Source organism: Camelus ferus, chromosome 2, assembly GCF_009834535.1.
Source record: "Camelus ferus isolate YT-003-E chromosome 2, BCGSAC_Cfer_1.0, whole genome shotgun sequence".
In the NCBI taxonomy this organism is placed as follows: domain Eukaryota; kingdom Metazoa; phylum Chordata; class Mammalia; order Artiodactyla; family Camelidae; genus Camelus; species Camelus ferus.
The window spans coordinates 1,098,463-1,121,447 of record NC_045697.1 but is presented as its reverse complement, the minus strand read 5'-3'; the positions used below and the strand labels follow the sequence as shown (position 1 = coordinate 1,121,447).

The following is a 22,985-nucleotide window of genomic DNA, read 5'->3' as shown; positions in this document are numbered from 1 at the left end:
CTTACCCCACCTGCTTCCCCAGTCTGGACGGTGGTGGCCGCCTCAGGAGGACGCTTACTGTGCTCCTTTGCTCTTGGGCACAGGGACAGCAGGGCCGGTGCAGGGGTGTCTGTGGAACACGGGGTCTTCTGCTGACCACACCAGCTGCCCTCTGCCTCTGACCACCTTGCAATATACAGCAACCCGAGGGCACCTGTGATCAGGCCTCCTCGCTCCGTGGGCACTGGCTCTCCAGGCCTCAGAAAGGGGCGGACCAGGTGCCCAGGGCCCAGGAGCGGCAACAGGATCAGCCAGGCAGTGAGGAGTGGCCCAGAGGGGCTGGAAGGGCAGCAGGGCCTGGACTTCCCGTGACAGGGCAGCGGGTAGAGAGGGCTCGGCCACTTCTAGGCCCTGCTCCCAGGGCAGGTGGGAGGCCTACAGCCCCTGGCCTGAGCAGGTTGATGGGAGGTGGGACTTCCAGGGGCAGGAAGACCACCACACTGGTCCAACAGGGAGGCTGAGTTAACAGGACCTCATCTTGACGGCACAGAGGGACTGCGGGGGCTGGGGTGGGCCAGGCTTAGAGACCGAGCCCCTGAGGAATGGTGGGGGGACAGCAAGAGCATGCTGACCCCTGCCCTGGCCATTCCTTTAAGATGCCCCCAGGGCAGAGGGGCCCCCCCACCGGCAGGAGGGCAGATGAAGATGGACAGCCCAGGGTCTGGCCGCCACCCTTCCCCACCCACAGTTCCCACCTCCTCTGGCCCTCCCAGGCTCCCTTAGCACAAGTCTTGTGGTCACGGGTGGTGGGTGCGTGGTTAGTGTGCAGAGAGCTAATACGCTTGGCCATGAAGGCAGGCAGCCCCATACGGCTTGGGACGGCGGGTTCAGGCTGTCCCTGCGTCACAGGCTGGGTGTCCCGAGTCCCAGGCCCCAGGGGTCCACAGCCCCTAGACACCATTGTAGCTGGCATGGGGCCAGGGCAGCCACGCCGACGGGCCGGTGAGGGGTCCTTCCCACGGGGGGCTGTCTGGCAGGGATACGTGCACTTCCAGACAACGGCGGTGGGGGAGGGCCAAGCACCTGCATGACGGCAGGGGCGTGGGCCTTACCACGTCCCCTCCAGGACTGTGGCCAGGCTGTGGAAGGCACAGGGAGGGAGCCCCAGGGCTGGGCCAGCAGGGATTGGGGCCGCACGCACCGGTGCTCTCAAGATGGGTCCTCATGGCGGCCTGCACCAGAGCTGGGGGCGCCCGGACGGGAGGCCATGGATGCACGGACCACAGGCCACAGGGCCACAAGGAGATGAGGTGAGGCTCTGCTGGAATGTCCCCACAGGAGCATGGTTCTCGGTGGCCTGTTATGTCAGCCAGTGTGGGACAGAGGGATGGCCGTTACCTCAGCAGTCCACTCGCTTCCTGGGAAACGAGGGTCTGACACCTGCGTTCACCTGCCCACCTCAGGGCGTCTCCGCTTCTCCTCCTTTCCTGTGCCCCAGTTTCCGCTTAGCAATATGGTCATGTCGCCGTCAGCTGTGAGAGTGCAGTGTAAGTGACTACGAAGTCAGACCTATTCTTAGGTTGCTGCCACACCAGCAGCTCAGAATTTCACAATGTGATTTTGAGAAGTGTGAAGACTGTTTCTGCTAAATCTGGGAAAAGTTACAAGTGCCTGTCTGAGATTTCTGCCCATTTGAAAACGAAGTCCCCTCGGGAGGCAGAGACCCCACCAGAGGCCTTGAAGTTAACTTACGAAAGCACGTGCCAGGCTGCCGGCCTAACTTCCCGGAGGCTGCACGTGCAATACAGGCCCCCCTCAGGGGGCTGCGGAGGGGAGGCCAGCAGCCTGCTCAGGGTCTGGAACTAGCCTGGCCTGTGGGTTAATTCCCATGAGGATGTGCCCGGCTGGTCACAGCAGCTCAGACTCCAAGAGGTGGGTGGGCTCTTTCCCCGTTGCGAGAGTCCAGAGACCCCAGTGGCTGACTTTGGTTCGGGGTTCAGGGCGGCAGGACTGAGGTCCTTCTGGCTCCCTGGCCGTTTCCTCCTGGTGCCGTGATGGAGGTGGCAATGCCAGCGATCAAAATGCCTCGCAGGCAAAAGGAGAAAGTGGTGGCGATGGAAAGGGTGGCTGACCCCCACCCCCACCAAGTCAGCCCTCTAAAGAGCCTTCCTGGAAGTTGGAGGGTATACGCCTCCGGTGGCTGGGAACATAACCTCATCCACCCCCTACCCAACCACAAAGAAAGAGGAAGAGTGGGTTGGGCAGCCCCCACACTTTGTGGCAAAGCCCTGCACATCTTTGGAGGGCGCCAGCACAATCCGCCTCCGCCCAGTGGGCTCCCCTCCCCTCCGCTGCCCTGCCGTGCGCCGCCCCTCCCTGCTAGCACCGTGCCTGCCGTGGACAGGCAGCAAGATGACAAGGACCAGACGTGGCCCCTGCCCTCAAAAGCTGGGTCCTGGAGACAGAGACCAGGTCACACAAAGAGCAGCGCACTCGGCGACCACCCCTTGAAGGATGCCTAGCAGCCTTCGCAGTGGGCTGCAGGCCCTCGAAATCGTCCTGCGGGTCACCTGCACCACCACCCCTCCCTGCTCTACAAGGCGAGCCCCCATCTTCCACCCCAAGGCGGGGCTGGGACCAGGGCTGGGGTCACAGCCCTAGCAGTTGTCATCTGCATGAAGCATGTAAGCCAACCGAGACCCCACCTTCTGAGAGCGGGGACGTCTGGCCCCTGCTGGCCCGACCCTGATAAGCTGAGTTCTGTGTGGCCAACAGCAAGCTTCCAGAGCCGATCACTGGAGTGTCCCCTCCTCTACCCCTGCCCCAGGCGCACAGGTGCATCTGCCCACTTGAGCCTAAGCCCTCCCAGGGCCCCTTGCCCCTCAGCAGTGACTTTGTTGCCCCCATGCCTCCTTCCACTGCAGCGTCCACGCCCCCATCTCCCGCTTCCTCACCTGAGACAGGTTGGACAGACGCTCCTGCAAGGGGGGCCTGAGGGGGCTTAGAGAGGGGCCACCAATGGAGGCTGGCCAGGGTGCCAAGCAGGGACTCGCCCAGCTGAGGAAGCCAGAATGAGCGCTGACCTCTCGGCCTTGTGGTGGAGTCCATGGGCCTCAGCCCGGGGCCAGGACTGGCTGGGGGGTAGGGTATCTCAGGGCAGGAAGCGGCCAGGAGGGCAGCTGCGGGGTGCCCAGGCTGTGGGCCAGGACCTGTGAGCAGGACAAGCGCCCGCAGTGTGGTCTCGACTTTGTGGGACGAAGTCCAGTCCTGGCCGGGTGCCCACGTGCCCCCATGGTTGGACCTGTAGCGGGCTCTGGTAGGTGGGGTACTAAGGGCATTTTTCATTCTGCACTTCTGAAATTTGATGTACTTTCAAAATTTTATTAAGTATTTCTTTGACTTCAAAAGTAAACTTCTATGAGAGCACCGCCCCTCCCACCACCTTCCCCTAAGCCAATGTGCAAAGTGGGGGGTGCTCCCAGCGTTCCCCATGGTCAGCCTGCTCCCAAGTCCCCATCAGGGCCCCCACCCCGTGGTGGGCTGAGGGGGGCTCTTTTTTCGGAAATGCTCAACCCCACCACATCGCCTGCAGGTTCCCCGGTCGGGATAGGCCCTCTGCCTCCAGTTGCCAGTCACTTGTAACCTGTGTTCTCCCCCTGGAGGCTGGCCTGGTGACGGTGGGTAACCCCAGCCAGCAGGCCCCAGGCCGGGTTCTCCGCCCCCTGCCGAGCCGCCACCTCCTGAGCACCTTGCACCAGGACCTCGGAGGCCAGGCCAGCCCCGACCCCCGCACTTGCCCCTGTGCCGTGGCCCTGTGATGCCCCTTGTTGGGACAGGGGCAGAGAGTGGAAGGCCCACACGCCAGGGTGGCTCCCCCCCCCCACCTGTCTTCCAGGCTGGTTGCCCAGATTCACGATGAGCTGCTCTTTGAAGTGGAGGATTCTCAGATTCCTGAGTTTGCAGGTGAGCCCTGAGTAGCCAGGGTTGCTTCTATTCCACAAATAGTTGAAGCATCTCTCTAGGGACACCTGGCTGGGCCCCCCACCTGGCTCATAGTCCCAGTCCCCCTCCCTGCCTCCTACCGTGTCTCCTGGGCAGGGGCTGCAGAAGGGCCAGCCTGGTTTGGGGGCCCTTGAAAGGCCTGGATGGCCACACCCTGGCCAGCAGCTCTCAGGAGCACCAGGTGTTCTACGGTGGGGCCCTGGAAAGACAGAGGCGGCATTGGGACCTGCCAGGCTAGCGGGAGCCAGGCTGTGGGACCAGCAGTGGGCTTAGTGCGGGGGCATTGGGGTGGCTGAGGCCCGCAGGCTCAGCACAGGCTCCAAGCCTGGGCCCTGCCCTGCCCTCTCTGACACATCACCACCGGCTGTCAGTTCTCTGAAGCCAGAGGCCACCTGCTTCAGAGAACCGACTCAGTCCTCAGGGAGGGCCTGGACCTCTTCCCTAACACCCATCCCGTGGGCGGGAGGCCCTCTATCCTGCGTCTCTGGCAAGAGCAGGAGCTGGAAGGGCCCTGGCCCCGCTATGCCCTGGCAGGGTCTGTGGGGCGGCTTGGAGGTTGGAAGGAGTGCAGGGGTGGGCCAGCCTCCAGGTCAGCTCCCAAGTGATGCTGGCTGCGCCCTCCCTCAGCCCCACCACCCGCTTCCCTTCAGAGAACTGCCCAGTGAAATGGTGAGACCACTGTCCTCAGCCGTCCTACACTGAGGCTATGTCCTCTGAAATCTGTTTGGAAATAATAAGCCTGAAACAAGCCATTTGGTGTGAATGACGTGCTGGTTAAAAAAGAAAAGAAAAAGTCCCAGCCCTGGAGGGAGCACCCTAGGAACCATCTAACCCCCCCTTGTCCTGGGCGCCACCACGGGCAGGGAGGCGAGGCTCCCTGTGGCTCCCGGCGGGACACGGGGGCCTCCTGGCCGCCGGCCAGCACTCTGGAGGTACCACCAGCTCTGTGCCCGGAGAGCTCCAGGCCACGACGCCACCAGGGACAGTGACAGGTGACCCTGGTGTCAGGGGGCTGGCAGCCCCCTCTGAAATGTTGGGTGGTCAAGGCACACCTGCCAGTGGCCCATGGGGCAGACACCAGGCCCAGGGACCCTGCCCTCATGGTGGAGGCTAGCAACAGTAGGTGACCCACAGGGAGAGCCCTGGGCTAGGGGCCAGCTCTGCTCGACAGTCACTGCCCTCTGCACAGTGGTTACTTGGGGTCACTCATTCAGCCAGTCACACAAAGGGACACACAGGAGGACCTGGCGTTGTCTGTACACCCAGTGTAGCCCCAGCAGGGTGAGGGGCGCCAAGGTCCCGACTCCCCTGGGTGAGAAGCAAGTTGGACAGGGTGGCCGGGGCCCCTCCGCAGGGCTCCCTGAGAGCCCAGCAGGCCAAGAGCCCGGGGCGACACCGCCCACTGCCCACAGCCCGACCCAGGAGCCACAGCGACCGACCACGACCCCTGCCACCACCAGTGTCCATCTGCATCCGCAGAGAGCGCAGCGAGGCCTTCAGGCGGCTGCTGGCCCTGCCCTGGGAGCCCCAGGGAGCCAGCCAGTTACCCTGGGGCCATGGAGGACCGAGAACAAGGCAGCACCTGCCTGTTCCTTGGGAGTTTCCTTTGCCATCGTTGGGCTGAAATGTCAGATAACTTAGTAGGACAGAATGAACTACTCACTTATCAAAGGGGCAGAGGGTTTGGAGCAAACCCTGCACCAGCCTACCCCTCCCTGCCAGGCTGCCCTCTTTCCCCGGGCCCTGTGGTGACCAAGCCCCGAGCCCCAACCTCCAGTGCCACAGAGTTGCTCTGACAACTTCACCGTCACATGAAACTTCACAGGGACTTTAGTAGGGAGCACAGGCTGTCCTGCCCAGACCACCCTGGCCAGCCGGGGTTGCCCCGCACCCCCCACTCCTCCCAGCCCCAGAGCCTTCTGGACAAAGAGTGGAGGCCCTGGCTGGCACATGCCCTGCCTGCCTGGCCCGGCCCGGCCCGGGGCAGCAGAGGAACATGTGGGTGTGGAGGCCCCCTCGTCCCTGGGACCCACAGTTGGGGCTGGGTTAAGGCACCTTCAAGCGTGAGTCTTGGACACGGCCAGTGGGAACTGGAATGGGCCAGGGGGCCTCGTGGGGAGTGCCAGGACAGCCAGTGCAGGGGAGGGTGACTGTGTGGAGTCAGGAAATAGGTGGGGAGCCCGGGGCCTGGGGGCCCTCCTGGCACCAGCCCCACCCAGGGAGGCTCAGGCTGCCGCCTCTCTCTTGCCTTTGTCCTAGCCCTGGTCAAGGGCACCATGGAGTCCCTGAAGCACGTGCCGGCGCTGGAGCTGCAGCTGCAGGTAGGGGAGCGGGGAGGGGCGGGAGCTGGGCAGGTCACCCTCAACCCGGCCAGGCCGCCCCTAGCTGCGCACTCACAGCCAGAGGGAGGGGAGGGGAGAGGAGCCCTGCTCCCCAGGGGCAGAAGAGCCAGGCAGGGGCCACAGCCCCCCCCCCCCCGCCTGCAGCACCTTGGCCCCCAGACTGCTGCCCTCCCCCATCTGCCCTGCAGAGGAGCCAGGTTACCCCCTGACAAGCTGTGGCCCGTCAGCCTGAGAGAAGCCACAGGCTCAGGGGGCTGGCCTGGGGAGGCGCCCATCAGACCTCCAAGCTGGCTGCCCCCCTGCCCAACTCCTGTCTGGTTACTCTCAGAGGGGCTCCGGGTCCTCACCAGGAAGACTTTTGGGTCTAGGCTCCCCAGGTGGTAGAGAATGCGGAGGGATCACAAGGAGGCCCTTAAAGCCAGGGCAGGTTCAGGGACTCTGCCCTGTCATTCAGGATGCACCTTGAAGCCACTGGAAGGGCGGCAGGGAAGAGTGGCCATTGTCCCACGGTGGCCTCCGTTCCTCAGGGGAACAGGCCGTGTAACTGCACCCTGTGGCCTGTGTCCTGGAGTAGTCTGTGCTTGCTCCCGCAGCAGGTGGAGACGGGAAGGCCCCAGGCCCCTGGAAGCCCGGGAACCCCCACCTCCCCCACTAGCAGCCGTGTGGGTGGCAGGGGCCCAGCTGTGGGTGCCCCCCACCCTCCTGTTGAGAGGGAGCTGTTGAGACTTGATGGTCAAGGGCTTACTCAGGATCAGGTCCCTGGGGGGCTCTCCAGGCCCCTCTGGCACCTCTTGGATTGGCACCAGGCAATCCCCCAGGGAGCACAGGCTGCCCCGGGTCACCCCCCCCCCCCACCGAGCACCTGCTAGGCCCAGCCCTTCAGGCCTGCTTGCTGCACAGGGGCCATGACAAGGAGTAGAGACAGCCAAGGTCAAGGCGTCACGACCGGGCGGGTGTCCTGTGAGCCTGTCGGCCGGTTATTGTGAGTCTGAGTGTGCATTCGTCTGTGGCAGAGCTGCTGTGGCTAGGTCTGACCAGGTGTCTTTGGACAAGTGGCTGCCTATGCACTGTGGGCCCTCAGCCACCTGCGCAGGGCCTGGGAGGTGGCCAGCAAGGGCTGGCCCAGGCCTGGCGCTCACCTCTGGCTGCCACCCGCAGGTGCCCCTGAAGGTGAGCCTGAGAGCCGGCCGCTCGTGGGGACACCTGACACCCCTGCAGGAGGCCCCAGGCCCTCGGCCCCACCAACGTCCTGCCGAGTCTCCAAGCAACCACTCAGCAACCCCCGGGCCCCTCGTCAGCGCCAACCCCTAGTGTGCGCATTTCTCGCCTTCATTTTGTCTGTAGCCCCAGGCAACAGCAGCGAAGAGAACTGGTTTCCACCAGCCCGTTGTGTGGCCTTCCCCAAGGTCAGTCAGGCACTTGGTACCGGCAGGCCCACGTTCACCCTCGGGCGAGGGCGGCTGGGGCACTCCAAGTAAACGCCTCCTGGGAAGCCGTCCTCATCCCTGGCCGAGTGAATTCTTCCGGTGGGCGATAAATGCCGTGTCCGTAGTCCTCGGCCCCTCGGCCACAGCCAGGGTGGGCACCCCAAGTGGGAGAAGCCTAGCCCGGGCCCGGGGCGGACAGCCTCAGCCCCTCTCCTGTGGAGCTGGGGGCGGCGTTGGGTTTCTCCAGGCCGACAGTTGCTCACCACCTGGCCGGTGACCCAGGAGCGGCCAGCGGCCTGGAGCCCCTGAGGGCCAGCGGGCCTGTGCACAGGTCCTCACCTGGCCAGGCCGGGGCCTCTGGAGTCACACGTGCCCAGGTCCTGCAGTCTTTCCAGGAGCCTCGTGCAGGCTGGTTACCAGCCCTTGCAAGCGGGCTGGCTCCCCTCAAGTCTGTTCTCAAAGCCGTCCACACAGACCCTCCAGTGTTGAGGGAGGGCCCAGCCTGTGCGCCTCGAGCTTTGCAGCAGTCTGTGACAGAGGCCGGTACGATCCCCCGTACACCATGGGGAAACTGAGGCACGGGGAGTTACATCACTGTACAAGTGCACACGGCCAATCAGTGTGCCAGCGAGGTTGCTGCTGCGCCCTCACCCCGCACCACTGCCCTGCCATCCCGTCTCGGCCCTGAGAGCCCATTCCCAGACCAGCCTCTCCCACCATGGCCTTGCCTGGGTCTGGGCCCCACATGCCCCCACTAAATGTGGCGTCCCGGCAGCCCGGAAAGGGCAGGCATGAGCCGGCGCCCAGACGCAGCTCCAGGGGCGGGCAGGGCTCCCTCCCGCATACACTGACACCGCTCTTATCTCAGTGGGGACTGGCCTCCACACGCCCACCTCCTTTGCAGAGCCCACGGGACACAGGGTGATGTGGGTCATCACAGTTCAGCATGCCTAGGCCCATTTTTCTCATGGCCTCAAGACCTTGTCACTGGTTTCAGGGGTGTGCAGGGTCTAGATGGCCAGGACTGACCACCGTGTGGTGGAACATTCCAGAACTGCCACTGCCTCGGTTGTGTCCGTGTACCTGCGTGGCAGTCTCTTTGCATGCTCTGTCACCTCAGAAGCAAGACCACTGCTGGGCTTCACACGAAACATCTCACTCAAATGACTGTTCGTCCTTGGGAGCTGATGCCCCCCACGTGGGTGGGCGCGCAGTGTTGGCACCTGCAGGCCTGATGCTGTTTCTCCTTAGCCATCCCCGGGGAGGGGAGGGGCTTGACCCTCGTGGCTGAGAAGGGCAGAACCTGCTGAATGTTCCCTCCCACAAGGGGAGCCAGGCCAGGGCCAGAGAGTGTGGGCAGAGGAAGCCTGACGTGGAGAGCTGTCTGTGGTGGGCTGGCTCAGGACCCCTGGACAAGGCTAGGCGTGTGTGTCCACCCTGAACCTCCACGTCCCACTCCCTAGCCTGAACCCCCAACCCCACATCACCCTCCCTCCCCTACAGACACTGGGGCCCACTGCTTCTCCCAGGTGGGCCTAATACTGGCCACCTGTGTCCCACACCTGCTCCAAGGAGGTGTCAGACAGGTGGACAGACACTCAAGCCTGCGGTAGAGCCCCCTGCCAGGGCTGCCAGCACAGGGCAGGGCCCCTCCTCCCCGGGAGGAGGAGCCCAGCGTGTCCAGGAGAGCAGCCCTTCCTGGCCCAGAACCGAGGGGACCCCTCAAGAAAGCACGGAGCCCAGTTCCATCAACTCTGATTTTATTGAAAAACAGCAGCATGGGGGGGGAGGGCTGGGCAGGCAGAGGGACCCCGCCCCCAGCACCTCCTGTGGCGCACACGCAGCAGCCTGGGCCCGCCCCCGGCCCTGGCCCCAGCCCCACGGCTGGTCTCCTCTGGGACACAGTTCGCCGCCCCCCGCGCCCTGGCGGGGGCTGTCCTGACACACCCTGGAGTCTCAGGAGTCACCAGCCCTGGCTCGCAGTACCCCATAGGAAGTGAATCCAGCCACCATGACATGGCCTGGGCTCCCCCAGCCCAAGGACACAGCACCCACAGCAGCTGCGGTCAAACAGCCTGGCCGTGGTGACTCTGGTCCCCACATCTGATCTCGGCCCATCTGGCTGAGTGTCGCTGCCCTTGCCACCCTCCCCACACACCAAGACCCAGGTGAAGGCTCATCCCGGTCGTCCCCCCTTCACACAGGCCTGCCCAGCACTCTCAGCCAGGGAGGAAGGAGCAGGCGGTTCCAGGTCTGCCGGGAGAAGAGGAGTGGACGAGGCCTCAGGGCCAGCCCGTCCCCACCAAGCACCTCCTGGCCTCCCCTTCCCAGGCTGGAGCAGTGGCCTCGGCCACCAGGCTCCCTCCCTGCACACACGCACACGCACACACACTCACAGGCATGCCCCTTCTCCAAAATGGCGAATTATTGCTGTTAAAAGAACACACCCAACAACGGCAGGCGGGGGCTCGCCCTCCTCCACCCCGGGCCCTGGGCTGCCCACCCCTCAGTGGGCCTCAGGCCACCACTGGAGCATGTCGTCGGTACCAGGAGGCAAACGTAGTCCCCAGTCCCCGATCAGCCCACACCCAACCCAGAAGTCAAACTCCAAAAGCCTCGGCCAGAGGCCACTGGCACAGGAACATGGGCCCATGGCCAAAATGATTCACGGAAGCGGCTTCAGACAGACACAGGAGCAGCCGGTGACACGCAGGACACGGCCAGGGAGAGGCAGCAGGCTCCCGGGCTCAGGCCAGGCCCTAGGGCAGGCAGAGGCCGGTGCCCACACAGCCAGCATGCCTCCCAGAGGCCAGAGCCAGGCCCTATGGCCCAGAGAGCCTCCCACGCCACCCCCTCCAAGGGTGTCTCTGAGAAGACATCCCCAGCAAGCTAGGGGTCGCCCAAGGACCACGCAGCCTCAGGCCAGTTGCCCACATGGCCTCCAGCCCAAGCCTTCGGCCCACAGGGCGGGCTAGACCTCTCTCCCCACCCCTCCCCAAGGGCAGCGGTGGGACGCCAGGCTGGACATCAGTGGAGGCAGAAGGTGGGAGGCGCGGTCTCCACTGTCCCGGAGCCGGACCACATGGCTGGCCCCAGCACAAGCACACTGCCCGCCCTGGACGCCCACCTTCGGGGCCAGCTGTCTGAAGAGCCCATCGCCAGGCAGCGGCAGCCACCCTAGGGGCCGCCCGCCCGCCGTGCGGTAGGGCCTGGTGGCAGCGAGCCACCTGAGGTGCCGCAGCCCTTGGCTGCCTTGGGTCCCCCACCCGGAAGTGCCCCTGGGGTTTGTTTTCCAAGCTCATCTAGCGAAGACAGCCTGAGCGCTCTGCCGCCCACTTTCCACTCCAGACAGACAACAGAAGTCCTGGAAGCCCGGACCCTGAGCACAGGTGCTGCCTTCCCGCCTGGGAAGGCCCCGGAGGCCAGCGGGGACAGGGAGGGGGGGCCAGGGCCGCCCAACTCAGAGAAGCTGCCCGGACACGTCGCTGGGCGGGACCCCAGGAGGATGCTTCACAGAGGTAGAAGTAACATCAGAGTCTCTACAAAGGTAAAAACCTCACATCTCAGTGCATGTTTGTGGAGCAGTCAGTGCCCAGGCTGGAGGAAGGGTGGGAGATCTGCCCCAGGGGTCCCTGGGGCCCAGGAGCCGTACGCTGGCCGGGCAAGGGTCCTGCCCTGGGCTCAGCGTGCACCCAGCCCCCCCAGCAGGCACACAGGCGCCTCTGCCCACCTGAGGGGCCAGGCAGCAGCTGGGCAGCAGAGTTCCAGACATGTGGCCAACCTGCCACACGCCCCGTGGAATCTCTCTTGGCAGCAACAAAAGGGCATAGGAAAGGTTGGGAGCCCAGCCAGTGCCTACCACCCTCTGGGCCACCAACCAAGGGCACGCAGCTCTAACAGACACCAGCGGGACGGGAGGGGCCACACCACTGCCTGGAGCTACACCAGCAAGGCGCTTGGGTTGATGCCAGCAGATGTGGGCAGCCCCGTGGCTCTACCCGGCCCAGTGGGCTCCAACGGCCCCCACCCTCGCGCCCCCACACCAGGGACTGGAGGCCCAAAGGCACAGGATCAAAGCTGGCAGCGTCCCAGGGCTGCCCCCGACGAGACACGACCCGCCATGCAGACCTCGCGTGGGCCCTGCCTGTGCTTCCCCGCCGGCCAGGACTCAGACCAGCCTCGGCCCCAACTCAGGCCACCCCAAGCCGAAACCAAACCAAACAGAAAGAGGAAAAAGGCACAACTGTTTGTTTTCCATTTTGCTAAAACACTTTACGTCTGTCTGTATAATCCACATTAACAAAATCTGAGAGCTGCAAGAAAATAGGGTGCCGATTTCTGTACAGTCTACAAAACTCCCATCCCCAAGCAGGGACCGGGCGCCACCAGGGAGAAATGTACAGGGGAGAGCGGGGTCTGTACAAAGCTCTGCAGACACTCGGCTGCTGACAGCACAAGAGGCCCTGCAAGGAGCCGGGCTGGCTTCGCTCACCGCTTCCTTACAAGCGCCTCTTCCAGAGCCGCCCGCCACGGCCCCGCAGGTGGGGCTCAGTCGTGGCCCTCCACTTTCCCCTCTCCCAGCCCCCAGAGTAAGGGGGTCTTTATGCCCTCCTGCCACCAGGCCAGGTCCAGGCACACAGCTGGACATGCTGGCACTGCCAATCACGACCTTCCTTTCCCTCCTCTGAGCCCCCCATGCCCAAGAGCCCATGCTTGCAACCTCAGGAAGGAGAGGGTGGGAGCACAGCTGCCCCCACCCCAAGCCACAGTGAACCCACTCACCCCTCGCAAAGCTTCTGTAGGGCAACAAGGCTGGACAGGGGTCCCAGAGCCTCCTCACAAGCCAGGAATGCTCTTTGGGGGAAGTTATATTACATCAGGGTCTCCCTCCAGATTCCAAACTCTGAAACCCTCCACCCACCCGGCCACCCACCCCTACCAAACTGGGCCAGAAATAGTGCATATTCTAGACCACACAGGTGTGTGTGTGTGTATGTGTATGTGTGTGTGTGTTAAGGTATCAACTACCATTTTGTCCCAAGAATTAAAGTCATGCAGAGTGCTATTCTGTCTAAATAACTTATTAAAAAAATAGGTCGGCTTCAGGCTGGCAGAAGCTGTGGGCTCGGTGGTGCAGGCAGCAGCCTGGGTGTGTAAGTCACAGGACAGAGCCCATCAGCCGTGAGGCAGGAGGTCCTCAGGGAATTCTGGGAGAGGCCACCATGGTCACGCTGGCGCTGGGGGAGAAGCGACCCCACCAGTGCCTCCCCACCCTGCTCTCCTGAAGGGCCCCACCACGGCTGTGCAACATGTTGCTATGGGAACCACACCTGGGTGATGACGCCAATCAGCAAAGCCCGGGCAGGGGAGGGGCAGGTACCAAAAGGAAAGAGGTGATCCGATGTCAAAGCAAAGCTGAACTGGGGGAGGCAAGGGGGACAACGGGGCCTCCAGAGAGGCTGGGCTGGGGCCAGGGGTGCTCACCAGTCTGGGTCCAGTCTGGGCAGGGCAGGGGGGCGGGAGGCCGTAGGCATGCGGCATGCTGCAGCCAGGCCACATCCTCAGCATGCAGAGCAAAGCAGGCCCTTGGCCAGCTCGGCGCTCCACGGGGCCATGGCCGGCTGGCGCAGCAGGCCACGCCTTCCAGGGACTGATGGCTGAGCCGCCGCCTGGCTGGTAGGCAGGGGTCTGCTGGGTGGGGACCTTGTTGCAGAGACTCTGTGCTTGGTGGGCAAGGCTGGGCCCTCCTCCCTGGGGGAGGGCTGGGAGGGGTGCCTTGAGCCAGGGCCAGGCAGCTGCGTGGGCACGCGGTAGTCCACGCTGTCACTCTTCAGGGTGTGGCCCCAGCAGACTGAGGAGGGCGAGGGGTGTGGCTGGGAACAGCACACCTCCCCAAGTGCCAAGGATGAGCAACAGCCCCCGCGCCCCCCAAAAACCAGCCAGAGAACCGTGTGGTGTCAGAAAAGGAAAAACCCAACACAAACACCAAGGTGAGTGTCTGAAAGCGGCCCGGGCGGCGGGCAGGCGGGCGGGCAGGCGGGCAGGGTGGCGGGGCGGCGGGGGCGGGCGGCGGTCACTCCTCGCGCAGCTGCAGGCGGTAGCGGTGGTAGCGGACCTGGAAGAAGAGGCGCTCAGCCAGCGAGAGGGTCATGCCAGGCATCACGTAGCGGTCACTCGAGCCCATGTGTCTGAAGCCCAGCGATTCATAGAGCTTGTGGGCGGCCACCTTGACGGCCGTCGTGCCCAGCACCACTGCGGAGTAGTTGTGCACCAGGGCGAACTCCAGCACCTTGCGGCCCAGCGCCTTGGCGATGCCCTTGCCACGGAATCGTGAGTCCACAGACATGCGCAGCAGCTCCACGGTGTTGTCCGCCGCATGGGCCCGCGCCGCCACGATGCCCACCACGTTGCCGTCCAGAACGGCCACCCAGAAGCAGGAGCCTGCAAGGGACAGTGCAGTCAGGACCACTGGCGCTGCTGCATGACACAGCTGCCCCTACAGGGCCCTCTGGGCACAGAGAGCCAGGCCTGACCTGCCCGCCACCCACAGCAGCCTGGGAGCCACCCTGACAATGGGCCTGAGGCTGGGCAGGGAGCCCAGTGGTCAGGCCAGCCGTTCCCACCTCCGGCCCTGACCAATCACAGCCCCATGCAGGGCAGGAGGAGGGGGTAGGCCTTAGGGGAATGAGAAGAGCAAGAGGAGCAGAGGGGCTGAAGAGCAGAGGGGAGAGGCCTGCGGGGCACAGAGGCTGTCTCCTCTGGTGACCGAAGGCCTAGGGGCTACAGGAGGCAAGGCCGGGGTGAGTGCCCGCACAGAGGAGCCAGGCCTGCGTTTGCCCTGCCTGTGGCCACTCCAGTCTCCACTGCCCTGTCCCCCTGCCAACCACTTCCACCACCCGCCTCCCATCCCAGCATCACTCCTTGAGTGGCCAAACCCTCCCTCTAAAGCTTCTGCACCCAATCCTAGTCTGAAAGACACTCTTCACCCCTCCGCCTGACCCCTGGGGGTCCCCCACTGTCTTATCTGCCAACATGCCCCCTCAGCCCGTCAGCTCTGCAAGGGAATCTCCTGTCTCCTTCACTGCCAAACCCTGAGCCAGAGACTGGACATGAGGCCGGGACTCAGGAATGGCTGAGGGCCCCCTGCCACTGACCTCCCCCTCCACTAGCTGACCTGCCCGCTACCCAGGAGTTCTGGCTCTCCCTACCCACCTAGGCCAGGCCAGAGATCAGGACAGTCCTGGAAGCCTCATGCCTCCCAGGCCTCAGTTTCCCCACTGCACGGACACTTCCGCAAGCCCAGCTTCTCTGCCCCTGCAGGACCTTCCTGTAGGCCCACTAAATGTCACCCAAGGAGACTGCAGCCAGGAGAGGGTAGGGCCACACCAGGCCCCAACCTGAGCCCCACTTCTGCTCCTGCAGACTGGGCTGGGCTTCGATGCCAGGTGGGTCTCCCCTTCTGGCCCCTCCCACCCTGGGCAGAGCCAGGTTGAAGCTCGAGCTCCATGGAGGCTGATAAGATGCTTCATTTGGGCTTGAGAAAGGTTCCAGGGGAAACAGAGGTGCCCAAGTCCAGCCAGGCAGCTTTGGGGCCAGGGAAGAACCAGCCACCACAGCACAGGAGCTGGCCATGACAGGCAGAGTCACCCTTGATCTGCGATGCCTTGCCTCTCTCGTCCCCTCCTGGCACTTACCTGCTAGTTCAGGCCCACCCTGTCCCCCCCCTCCTGAGCCCAGAGACCTTCCAGCACCTAGGAGACCCTCGTGCCCCACTCCAGGCATGAAAAAAGCATGTGACCCTGCCTCCCAGGACCCACCCTGCCTCAGAGCCAGCCCCTCCCTGTGCATGAGGAAAGAATGGGTCTCGACCAGGTCCCAGCCCCTCCCTCTTCAGAGAGCCAGGAAGCTGGGGCGAGACCCTGGGCTAAGTGGCCAAAGACCACAAGTGGAGACCAAGACTTGACTCCTGTTCTCCTAGGGTCCTCATCCCCCTGCCAGAGTGGCCTCTGCCCTTCCCTGGATCCTCTCCCCACCATGTGGCCCTCTGCCCCTGCCACACAGGGCCCTGCCATCCCAGGCCATCCCAACATCCAACAAGGCACACCAAGCAACAGGACCCAGAGGGGTGAGGCTCCCCCCACCCACTAAGCTCCAGGGCGGCAGCAACTACAGCATGAAGGCCAGGACAGCACGGCCCAAGCCAGCTCAGGCTGCTCAGAGCCCTGCCCTCAGAGGACACGGGGACACCCGGGGAAGAGGTTCAGCCCCAAGGACCTAGTTCTGCCAACCCCAGTCCCTGCCAGCCTGCCACACCCCCAACCCTTGGCCAGAGCCCTGCTGCCCAGAGGGCTCAGGTCATGGGGGTGCCCCAGCCTAGGCTGACCTGGGCCTGGTGTCCTGTCCTGCCCAGGCCTGCCCTGAGGCTCCTGGGGTTGGGGCAGCTCTGCCAGAAGGAAGAGCTGAGAAGATGGCAGGCAGTGGTGGGGAGGGGAGGTCAGGGACCCCTGGGGACTCACCGGGGGGCTTCATGTAGTACTGCTCGATGTCAGCCATGTCCGTGTGCAGCGCGCAGTCCAGGTAGGCGAGGACCACCTTCCGGCTGTAGTAATAGCGCAGGCCCAGCAGCCCTGCTGGCACCAGGCAGGTCAGCAGCAGCGAGCGGGTCAGGGCAAAGCAGAGCGCTGCAGGGAGAGGCGGCGCAGGTGACCGGAGGGCAGGGCAGGGCCGCACGCTGCACCAGCCCCCTGGTGAATAAGCCAGTCAGGGGCATGCACAGAGAAGAGACCACGCCAGATATAGCAGGACTGTTTTCTCTAGAAGAGCAAAGAACGTCAGAGCTGCTCCTCACCACTCTTCCCTATTACCGAACTCCCCACCACAAGGACATGCTCCATTATAACCCAACATCATAGCATCTCTAAGTGTCCTGAGCACAGCAGCAGCATCTGGGCAGGCTGCCCTCGGTAGTTGGCGGGAGCAGTCCCAGGCAGGGCTCCCCGGGGTGGCCCCTGCCCATCACCCTATCGCCCCTTAGCTGAGAAAGGGTCTTTGTCCACATCCTGGTCCACACTAGACTGGTGGGAAGCCACAGAGGCACCTACAGGCCATCCCACCCTTGGGAAGTGGGAGCTCCACCTTCCAGCAGGAGAGCCCCAGCCAAGAGCCTCCCTGGGCCAGCCTCTGGGTGTTGTGAAGACAAGAACAAGGGAGGAAGGCCAAAAATGCTTCCAGCCTAGGCCACCGGGAGGCAGACGTGCCTGCAGTGAAAGTGCCTCCGCTGCGTGACCTTGGGAGAGTCCCACCCCGAGTCTCAAGCTCCTCATCTATGAAATGGGGAGAACCGGAGAACCACCTCCCGTGACAAAGCCTCAAGGGGCAAAGCCCCAAATCCCCTGCAGCGGCTGCCCCCTGCAAGGACCCACTGCCCCTTGCTCTGACTCCTCGGAGCACACCCTCCCCCGGCACCCCGGGGAGCTGGATGTCTTCCCCTCATAAATTAACACTTGGAGCCGCCGAGGCAGCCTCCCCCGCCCCGTGGATTATATATAGTTACACGCGCCAGGCGCGGGGCCTCGGCAGCGGGAGCTACCTGCCGACACCCCGCCCCCACCAGGGATGACCGGGGAGGAGACGCAGGTGGAGACCCCGGTTCTCTCCCGCCCGCAGCCCCTGCACTCGGCCCGCACTCGTTCCCACGCCCCCGCCCGGCGCGCCTTGGCCGGGAGCCCGGGCCGGCCCCAGCGCTGGGCGCCACCTCGCCCCGGGCCGCCGCAGAACGCGGCTCCGCGCGTGCAAGGGGGCGACAGGGGTCCGCTTCCCTCCCAGGATAGGCCCGGCCCGAGGCGGGGGTGAGCGGGCGGAAGGCAGTCCCGCGCGCGTCCCCAGAGGGCCGGGCTGGCGCGGACTGCGGCAGGCGGGGGTGCACCCGGCTGGCTGCGGCCCCGACCCCGCCATCCCCGCGGGGTCCTCGTGCACTGACCCGCCAGCAGGACGTAGAGGAGCTGCGTGCGCGGGTGTTGCCGCAGGCCGCGGAAGGCCGTGTTGGGGATGCGCTCCATGATGCCGTCGTAGAAGATGCGGCGCGCCGCCTCCTGCTCAGCTGCGCGGATCTCGCGGATGTACACGCCGCGCCCCTCCGGCGGCCCCACGCCCCCCGCGTCGCCGTGGGGCTGGGGGACGGGTGCAGGTGGGGGTGCGGCGGGCGCGGCGGCCGGCCCAGGGGCAGCGGCCAGCGGGGGCCACATGGCGCCGGCGGCAGCGAGCAGCGCGTCCTTCTTGGCCCCCGGCAGCGCCTCATGGTCCTCGGCGGCCACGATCTTCGTCTCGCAGACCATGTCGGGAGGCCCACAATGCATGCACCCGGCCGGGCGGCGCAGCGCAGGGACGCGGGCCGGGATGCGGGCGGGCTCAGCCCCGGCCCAGGGCAAGGGCGCGGCGCCCTCGGACCGGCCGCGGCGGCGGCGGCGGCGGCGGCGGCGGCGGCGGCGGCGGCAGCTGCTCAGGAGCGCGGGGCGGAGGCGGCGGGCAGCCGGGGCGCGCGCAGGGAGCTGCGCCGCATTTTGGAGAAGTATTTATAATGCAGCGGCGCCGGTGCAGTCGCGGCGCCCGGGGTCCCGCAGGGTCCTAGCGTCCACTTCATTGGCTGCCGAGGGTCACCATGTGATCTCGAGGGTGGGAGCAGACGCCGCCTCCGCGCCCGCCCGATGGCACACTTGGGCGCTGCACCGCGGCCGGGCGGGGGCGGCGCGGGAGGCCCGGGGCACGACGGAGCGACCGAGCCCCGCTAGGTGGCCAGAGACGAGCGCGCGTGCGGCCGGGGTCCCGACCAGGAACGGGCGCCCCGTGGGGCTCCAGGCTCCGCGCCTCCCGCCAGGCCCCTGCGCCCCCGCGCCCCCGCCGCCTAGCGCGGGCCTGTGAGCTCCGGACCTGGAGCCGGGCCGCCGGAGCCCGTAGCGCCTCGTCCTCCTCCTCCTCGGCCACCTGGCGCTGTCACGGAAGAATCTCCATTTCCATCTGCCGACCCTTTGTCTGAACGCAGCGCCTGGCCGGGACGTGGAGTGGGGGCTCCGCGGCTTCCCCTGCTGGGCGCCCCTGGGAACCTGCGCCCGGGGCCGCACGGGCTGGAGGCGCGGGGACGCGGTCGTAGCTGGGTGTGATGCCCACGTCGCCCGCAGCCCCGCGCGTCCCCGCGCAGCGCAGCACGCCCAGCTCGGATACCAGATCCCTGCAGAAGGCACGGGGGTGCGGGGCCCACAGGACCCCTCCCGGCCCGGCCCCCGCCCTCTTCGTTCCGCGCATGCGCCCCACGATCTCGGTGCAGGTGAAGCGGAGGCTCTCGCCGCGTGCCCCGGGTCCTCGCGAGCCATACCCGCCGACGCTGCGGGCCGGGGAGGAGGGGGGAGGTGGAAATGAGAGGACAGGTAGTCCCAGGCCCACCCCCAGCACTTGTAGAACTCACCTCCCTGCATCTCTGCACCCTCTTACCCGCGTCGCCCGAATTCCCCGAAAGTGGCCCCGCAAGGCAGCCCCGAGCTGAGTTCACACCCGCGCGGCTGAGGATGAGGCCTGGGGGTCCAGGCCTAGGACTCTCAGCCCGTGTTGGGGCCCAGGGAGGAGGTTACCGTCGCCTAGAGGCCAGGAAGGGGACTACCCCTGGCAGCGTCCCTACTGAGGGACTCACCCAGGCGAGTGGGGAGAGGGAGGACGCAGGTCCCAGGAGTTGAACTGGTCCACCGGCGGGGGCCGCAAGCGCAAGGGTCCCAAGAGTCATGGGGAAGGGGCGGCCAAGCTGGGAAGTCACCCCTACCCGCTGTGTCAAGAGATGCCAGGAATTGCCTGGGGCAGTTGCCTCCTCCTTGCAGACCAAAGTGGAATCAGGGAAAATCTCAAAGGCACTTGTTGATCCATGTGCTGCCTGGGGGCTGCTGGGTGCCCTGACCAGCCACAGTGGGACCAGGCTCTGAGATGACCTGAGGATGGTCAGGTGAGTGGCAGGAAGAGTGTCCCAGCAAGCTGGACAGAAAGCAAGGGTCCAGGCAGGAAAAACCCAGAATAGGGCTGGAAGGGAGTGGAGGGTAGTGGCCTGGAGCGGTCAAGGGGCTTCCAAGAAGGAAAGGCTTGGAATGTGGGCCTTGAGTACTAGACCAGGGATTAGGAGAACACGCTATCTTGCTCCCTGATGGGGGCCAGAGGGGAGAGAACCAGGCCTGCTGTCCAGGAGCTCTTAGGCAATGTCCCGAGACGGACCCCATATCCTGGTGTGAAGGGGACCCTCAGAGCAGAGTGGCCCAGTCCCTGCAGGGCCACAGCCTCTGCTGGCCGTTACCCACCTCGCCTCATCCCCGGACCCTGAGCCTGAGGCTACCCCTCCTCTGCTCACAACAGCGAAGTCCCAGGATGGCTGGAGGGGCTGGGCTTTCACTCAGCCCAGGCTTGTTGCCTCCTGCCCCCGCAGTGGCCTGACTTCACCCTTCAGCCCCCACAAGTCCCTGACAGCCTCCAGGGCCACGAGGCAGTGGTCTACCCCCACCCCACGGGTCCTGGAGAGTGCCAGGACCAGGGTGGGAGGGAGCCAGACTCAGCTTGGAAGGGACAGGCTAGACCCCAAGGATGGCCACCAGGAAGGTCTTGGAGGTGTTGGGGCCTGGACTTCAACATGCTCAGAGTTGGGGGTGGCCTGAGAGGAAAAGACCCTGCAGGCAATGGAGTGGCCCCAGGCACCACCTCCGAGCCTGTTTGGGGCCCAGGGAGGTGGCTGCAGTCACCTAGGGGTCAGGAAAGGGACCGACCCTCACAGAGTAGCCCGCAGAAGGACCCAGGCAGAGTGAGGGAGCTGGGAAGCAGGCCACACACCGTCTGCTGCCATCAGGAGCCCATTTTACAGAAAACCAAGGGTCGGTGAGGTCAAGGGCAGTCTGAACTCCCAGAGCCCAGGACTGCCCACCTCCCCCACCAGAAAATCCCACTCATTTCTCTGGCTTCGGCTGCCCAGAGTCCCCTCCCATCAAGACCTCTGGGCTGCCCCAACCATCCCAAGATTCCCCAGCCTTATGCCACTGCCAGAGCCTGGTGGGTACCCGATGGGGTGGCGGAGGTCATGCATGCAGTAGTGAGACCCCCCTACCCAGATCCCAGACACCAGATTTGGGAGGGCGCCCTTGGTACTGCAGGGAGGAGGTGCCAAACACCGGATGGTTTGCTGGCAGAACAGCCCCCAACCCCCACTGAAGAAGGGGAACCACAGGCAGACTCTCGGGGTCTCCTGGGTCACAGTAGAGGGGGGCCCAGGAAATGGGACTGGGAAGGATGGCAGAGGGGGTGGGAGCACTGGAGGAAGTGAACCGGAAGGCCAGGAGATGGAAAGAAAAAAGAAAGCCAGGACCGATTGGAGGCCCAGGGTGCAGCTAACAGGAACCACAAAGAGAACATGAAGGGGAGGAAACAGGAAAGGACGGCCACTGTCATTGTTATTTCAGCTGAAGGACTGAGACTCCTGATTGGAACCTGTCCAGCACCTCGAGTGGACCTTCAGTTCTGAGGGCAGGGAGTGATGGGACCTGCTGCAGGCAGCTGCAGACCCGGTGCCCTGCTCCGTGCTCTCCTCACCGGGTCCCTCATCCACCACTGGCCTTCCCTTCAACACCGCTGGGTGAGTGCCTACTCGCTGTTGGGCCCTGAAAAAATAAAGGTCTCCTGGGGCTTTACAGCTCAGTGGGGGCGGAGCTGGAAATAAACCAATAACAGAGATCAATACTCTAGTATCTCTTTGGGTCAAAGAAAAGCAAGCTGGGATAAGGGGGTGAAGAGTGAGGCAGGTGGTGGAGGAGCCCAAATGGGAACTCCATGGAGCAGGGACAGCATGTGCAAAGGCCGTGGGGGCTTTGAATTAAATGTGCCAGCAGGGGATATTTTCAGACAGGTGAGCTTAGGAAGTTTACTTACCACACTGTTCTCTAGGAAGCTACTTGAAGGCATGTAACAGGGAGATGATGGCATGGGATCTAGGAAACAGTGGATCCGAACTAGAAGAGTGAAGGGTGGGCAGTGGGCATGCCCAGTTGGCTAGGAGCAGGAGGGCAAGGGCCCAGGAAGGGACACGTGGGGAATGAATTGACTGCTAGAGAATGTGATAAAGGCAGACAAGGGGGAAAGAGAAGGCAGACACAATCTCCAGAGAAAACAAAAGCTGTCCCAAAGGTAACTCATTTCCAGCTCTCTCAGCCTCCAAGAATTATACTGACATGGAGTCATAATAGCCGCCCTCGATCCATTCAGCCTACAGGTGAGCCAGAAAGCCGTGTCATAGCTCTAGGACAAACCTGAATGCCACTGGCCTTGACCACACACAGGGCCAAACCCTTCGCAAGAGCTGTCTATGCTGACTCTCCAATCCACTTCTCCAGTGAAACCCCACTTCAGGCCTTCCCCACCCTCAACTGATCCTGCTCTTGTCAAGGCTGATGACGACCAAGGCTGTCAAATCCAGTGGTCCAGCCTCGGGTCTTGCTTGACCTGGGGGCATGTGACACGCTGAGCCCTCCCTTCTGCCCGAAGCCCCCACCCATCTTGTTCTCTTCCTGCCCAACAACTGCCCCGTCTCCCGTGCCTGCCTGCCCTCCCAATGCACACAGCCCTCCTCTGTCCGCAGGGATCTCAGCCAGCACTCGGGTCCCGCCCTTTCCCAGGTGCACCTGTCCAGGAGCCTCTCGGGCCTCCCCGCTGCTTCCATCCCTCTTCCCCCCTCCCCTCCTCCCTTTCTCTCAAAACCCACCCGCAATTCCCGCGGGCTCTACTTTCAAATACACCTGGATTTCAACTCCTCTTCACCCCTGCTGCTGCCACCACCCAGTCCCAGCCCCCCACTTCCGGTTCTGTCCTTGACCCCCAGAGTCCACAAAACACTGCATGCCCAGATAAACTTAAACCCGGGATAAATGACTTTTGGTATAAACGTGTCCCAAACGTTACATGGGACATACTTACACCAAGTACTTACACTAGAAATACCTGTACTTTTCACACTAAAAAGTGCTCACTGGTGTTCTAAGTGTGTTTGTGAACCTGGCCACAAGTCAACAACACAGGTCGGCATCCTGCCTCACTTACAGCCAGGAGTGGTCACTGCCTGAGGCCAAGCAATGGGATGTGAGCCTGTCTGGCAGCGCCCTGAACAGACAGCACCTGCCTCTGTCACCCCCTGCTCCTTGAACAGGTGGATCCTGGTCCCTGCCACTGC

General features: G+C 64.2%; 2 protein-coding genes across 3 annotated transcripts in view; one reads left to right on the top strand and one right to left on the bottom strand.

Annotated features, from left to right (window-relative positions):
* Window positions 1-7,816, top strand: part of POLN (DNA polymerase nu) — a 127,556-nt gene extending 119,740 nt beyond the window's left edge. Inside the window, exons 22-24 of the mRNA XM_032492631.1 lie at window positions 3,875-3,942; window positions 6,241-6,302; window positions 7,482-7,816. Of these exons, the coding sequence (XP_032348522.1) occupies window positions 3,875-3,942; window positions 6,241-6,302; window positions 7,482-7,634 (283 nt within the window). The 3' untranslated portion in view covers window positions 7,635-7,816. The remainder of the gene's footprint in view (window positions 1-3,874; window positions 3,943-6,240; window positions 6,303-7,481) is intronic.
* Window positions 7,817-9,493: 1,677 nt separating this feature from the next.
* Window positions 9,494-18,134, bottom strand: NAT8L (N-acetyltransferase 8 like). 2 transcript variants are annotated; one of them, XM_032492609.1, is made up of 3 exons: window positions 17,730-18,134; window positions 16,267-16,494; window positions 9,494-14,191 (listed from the first exon to the last, which is right to left on the bottom strand). In XM_032492609.1, exons 1-3 carry the CDS (start codon window positions 18,103-18,105, stop codon window positions 13,824-13,826), a joined length of 972 nt encoding a protein of 323 aa, XP_032348500.1. In that variant the 5' UTR covers window positions 18,106-18,134; the 3' UTR covers window positions 9,494-13,823. The 2 variants fall into 2 exon arrangements, with proteins under 2 accessions (XP_032348500.1, XP_032348511.1); XM_032492620.1 differs by having other exon boundaries at window positions 16,267-16,431.
* Between the last annotated feature and the right edge of the window lie 4,851 nt (window positions 18,135-22,985).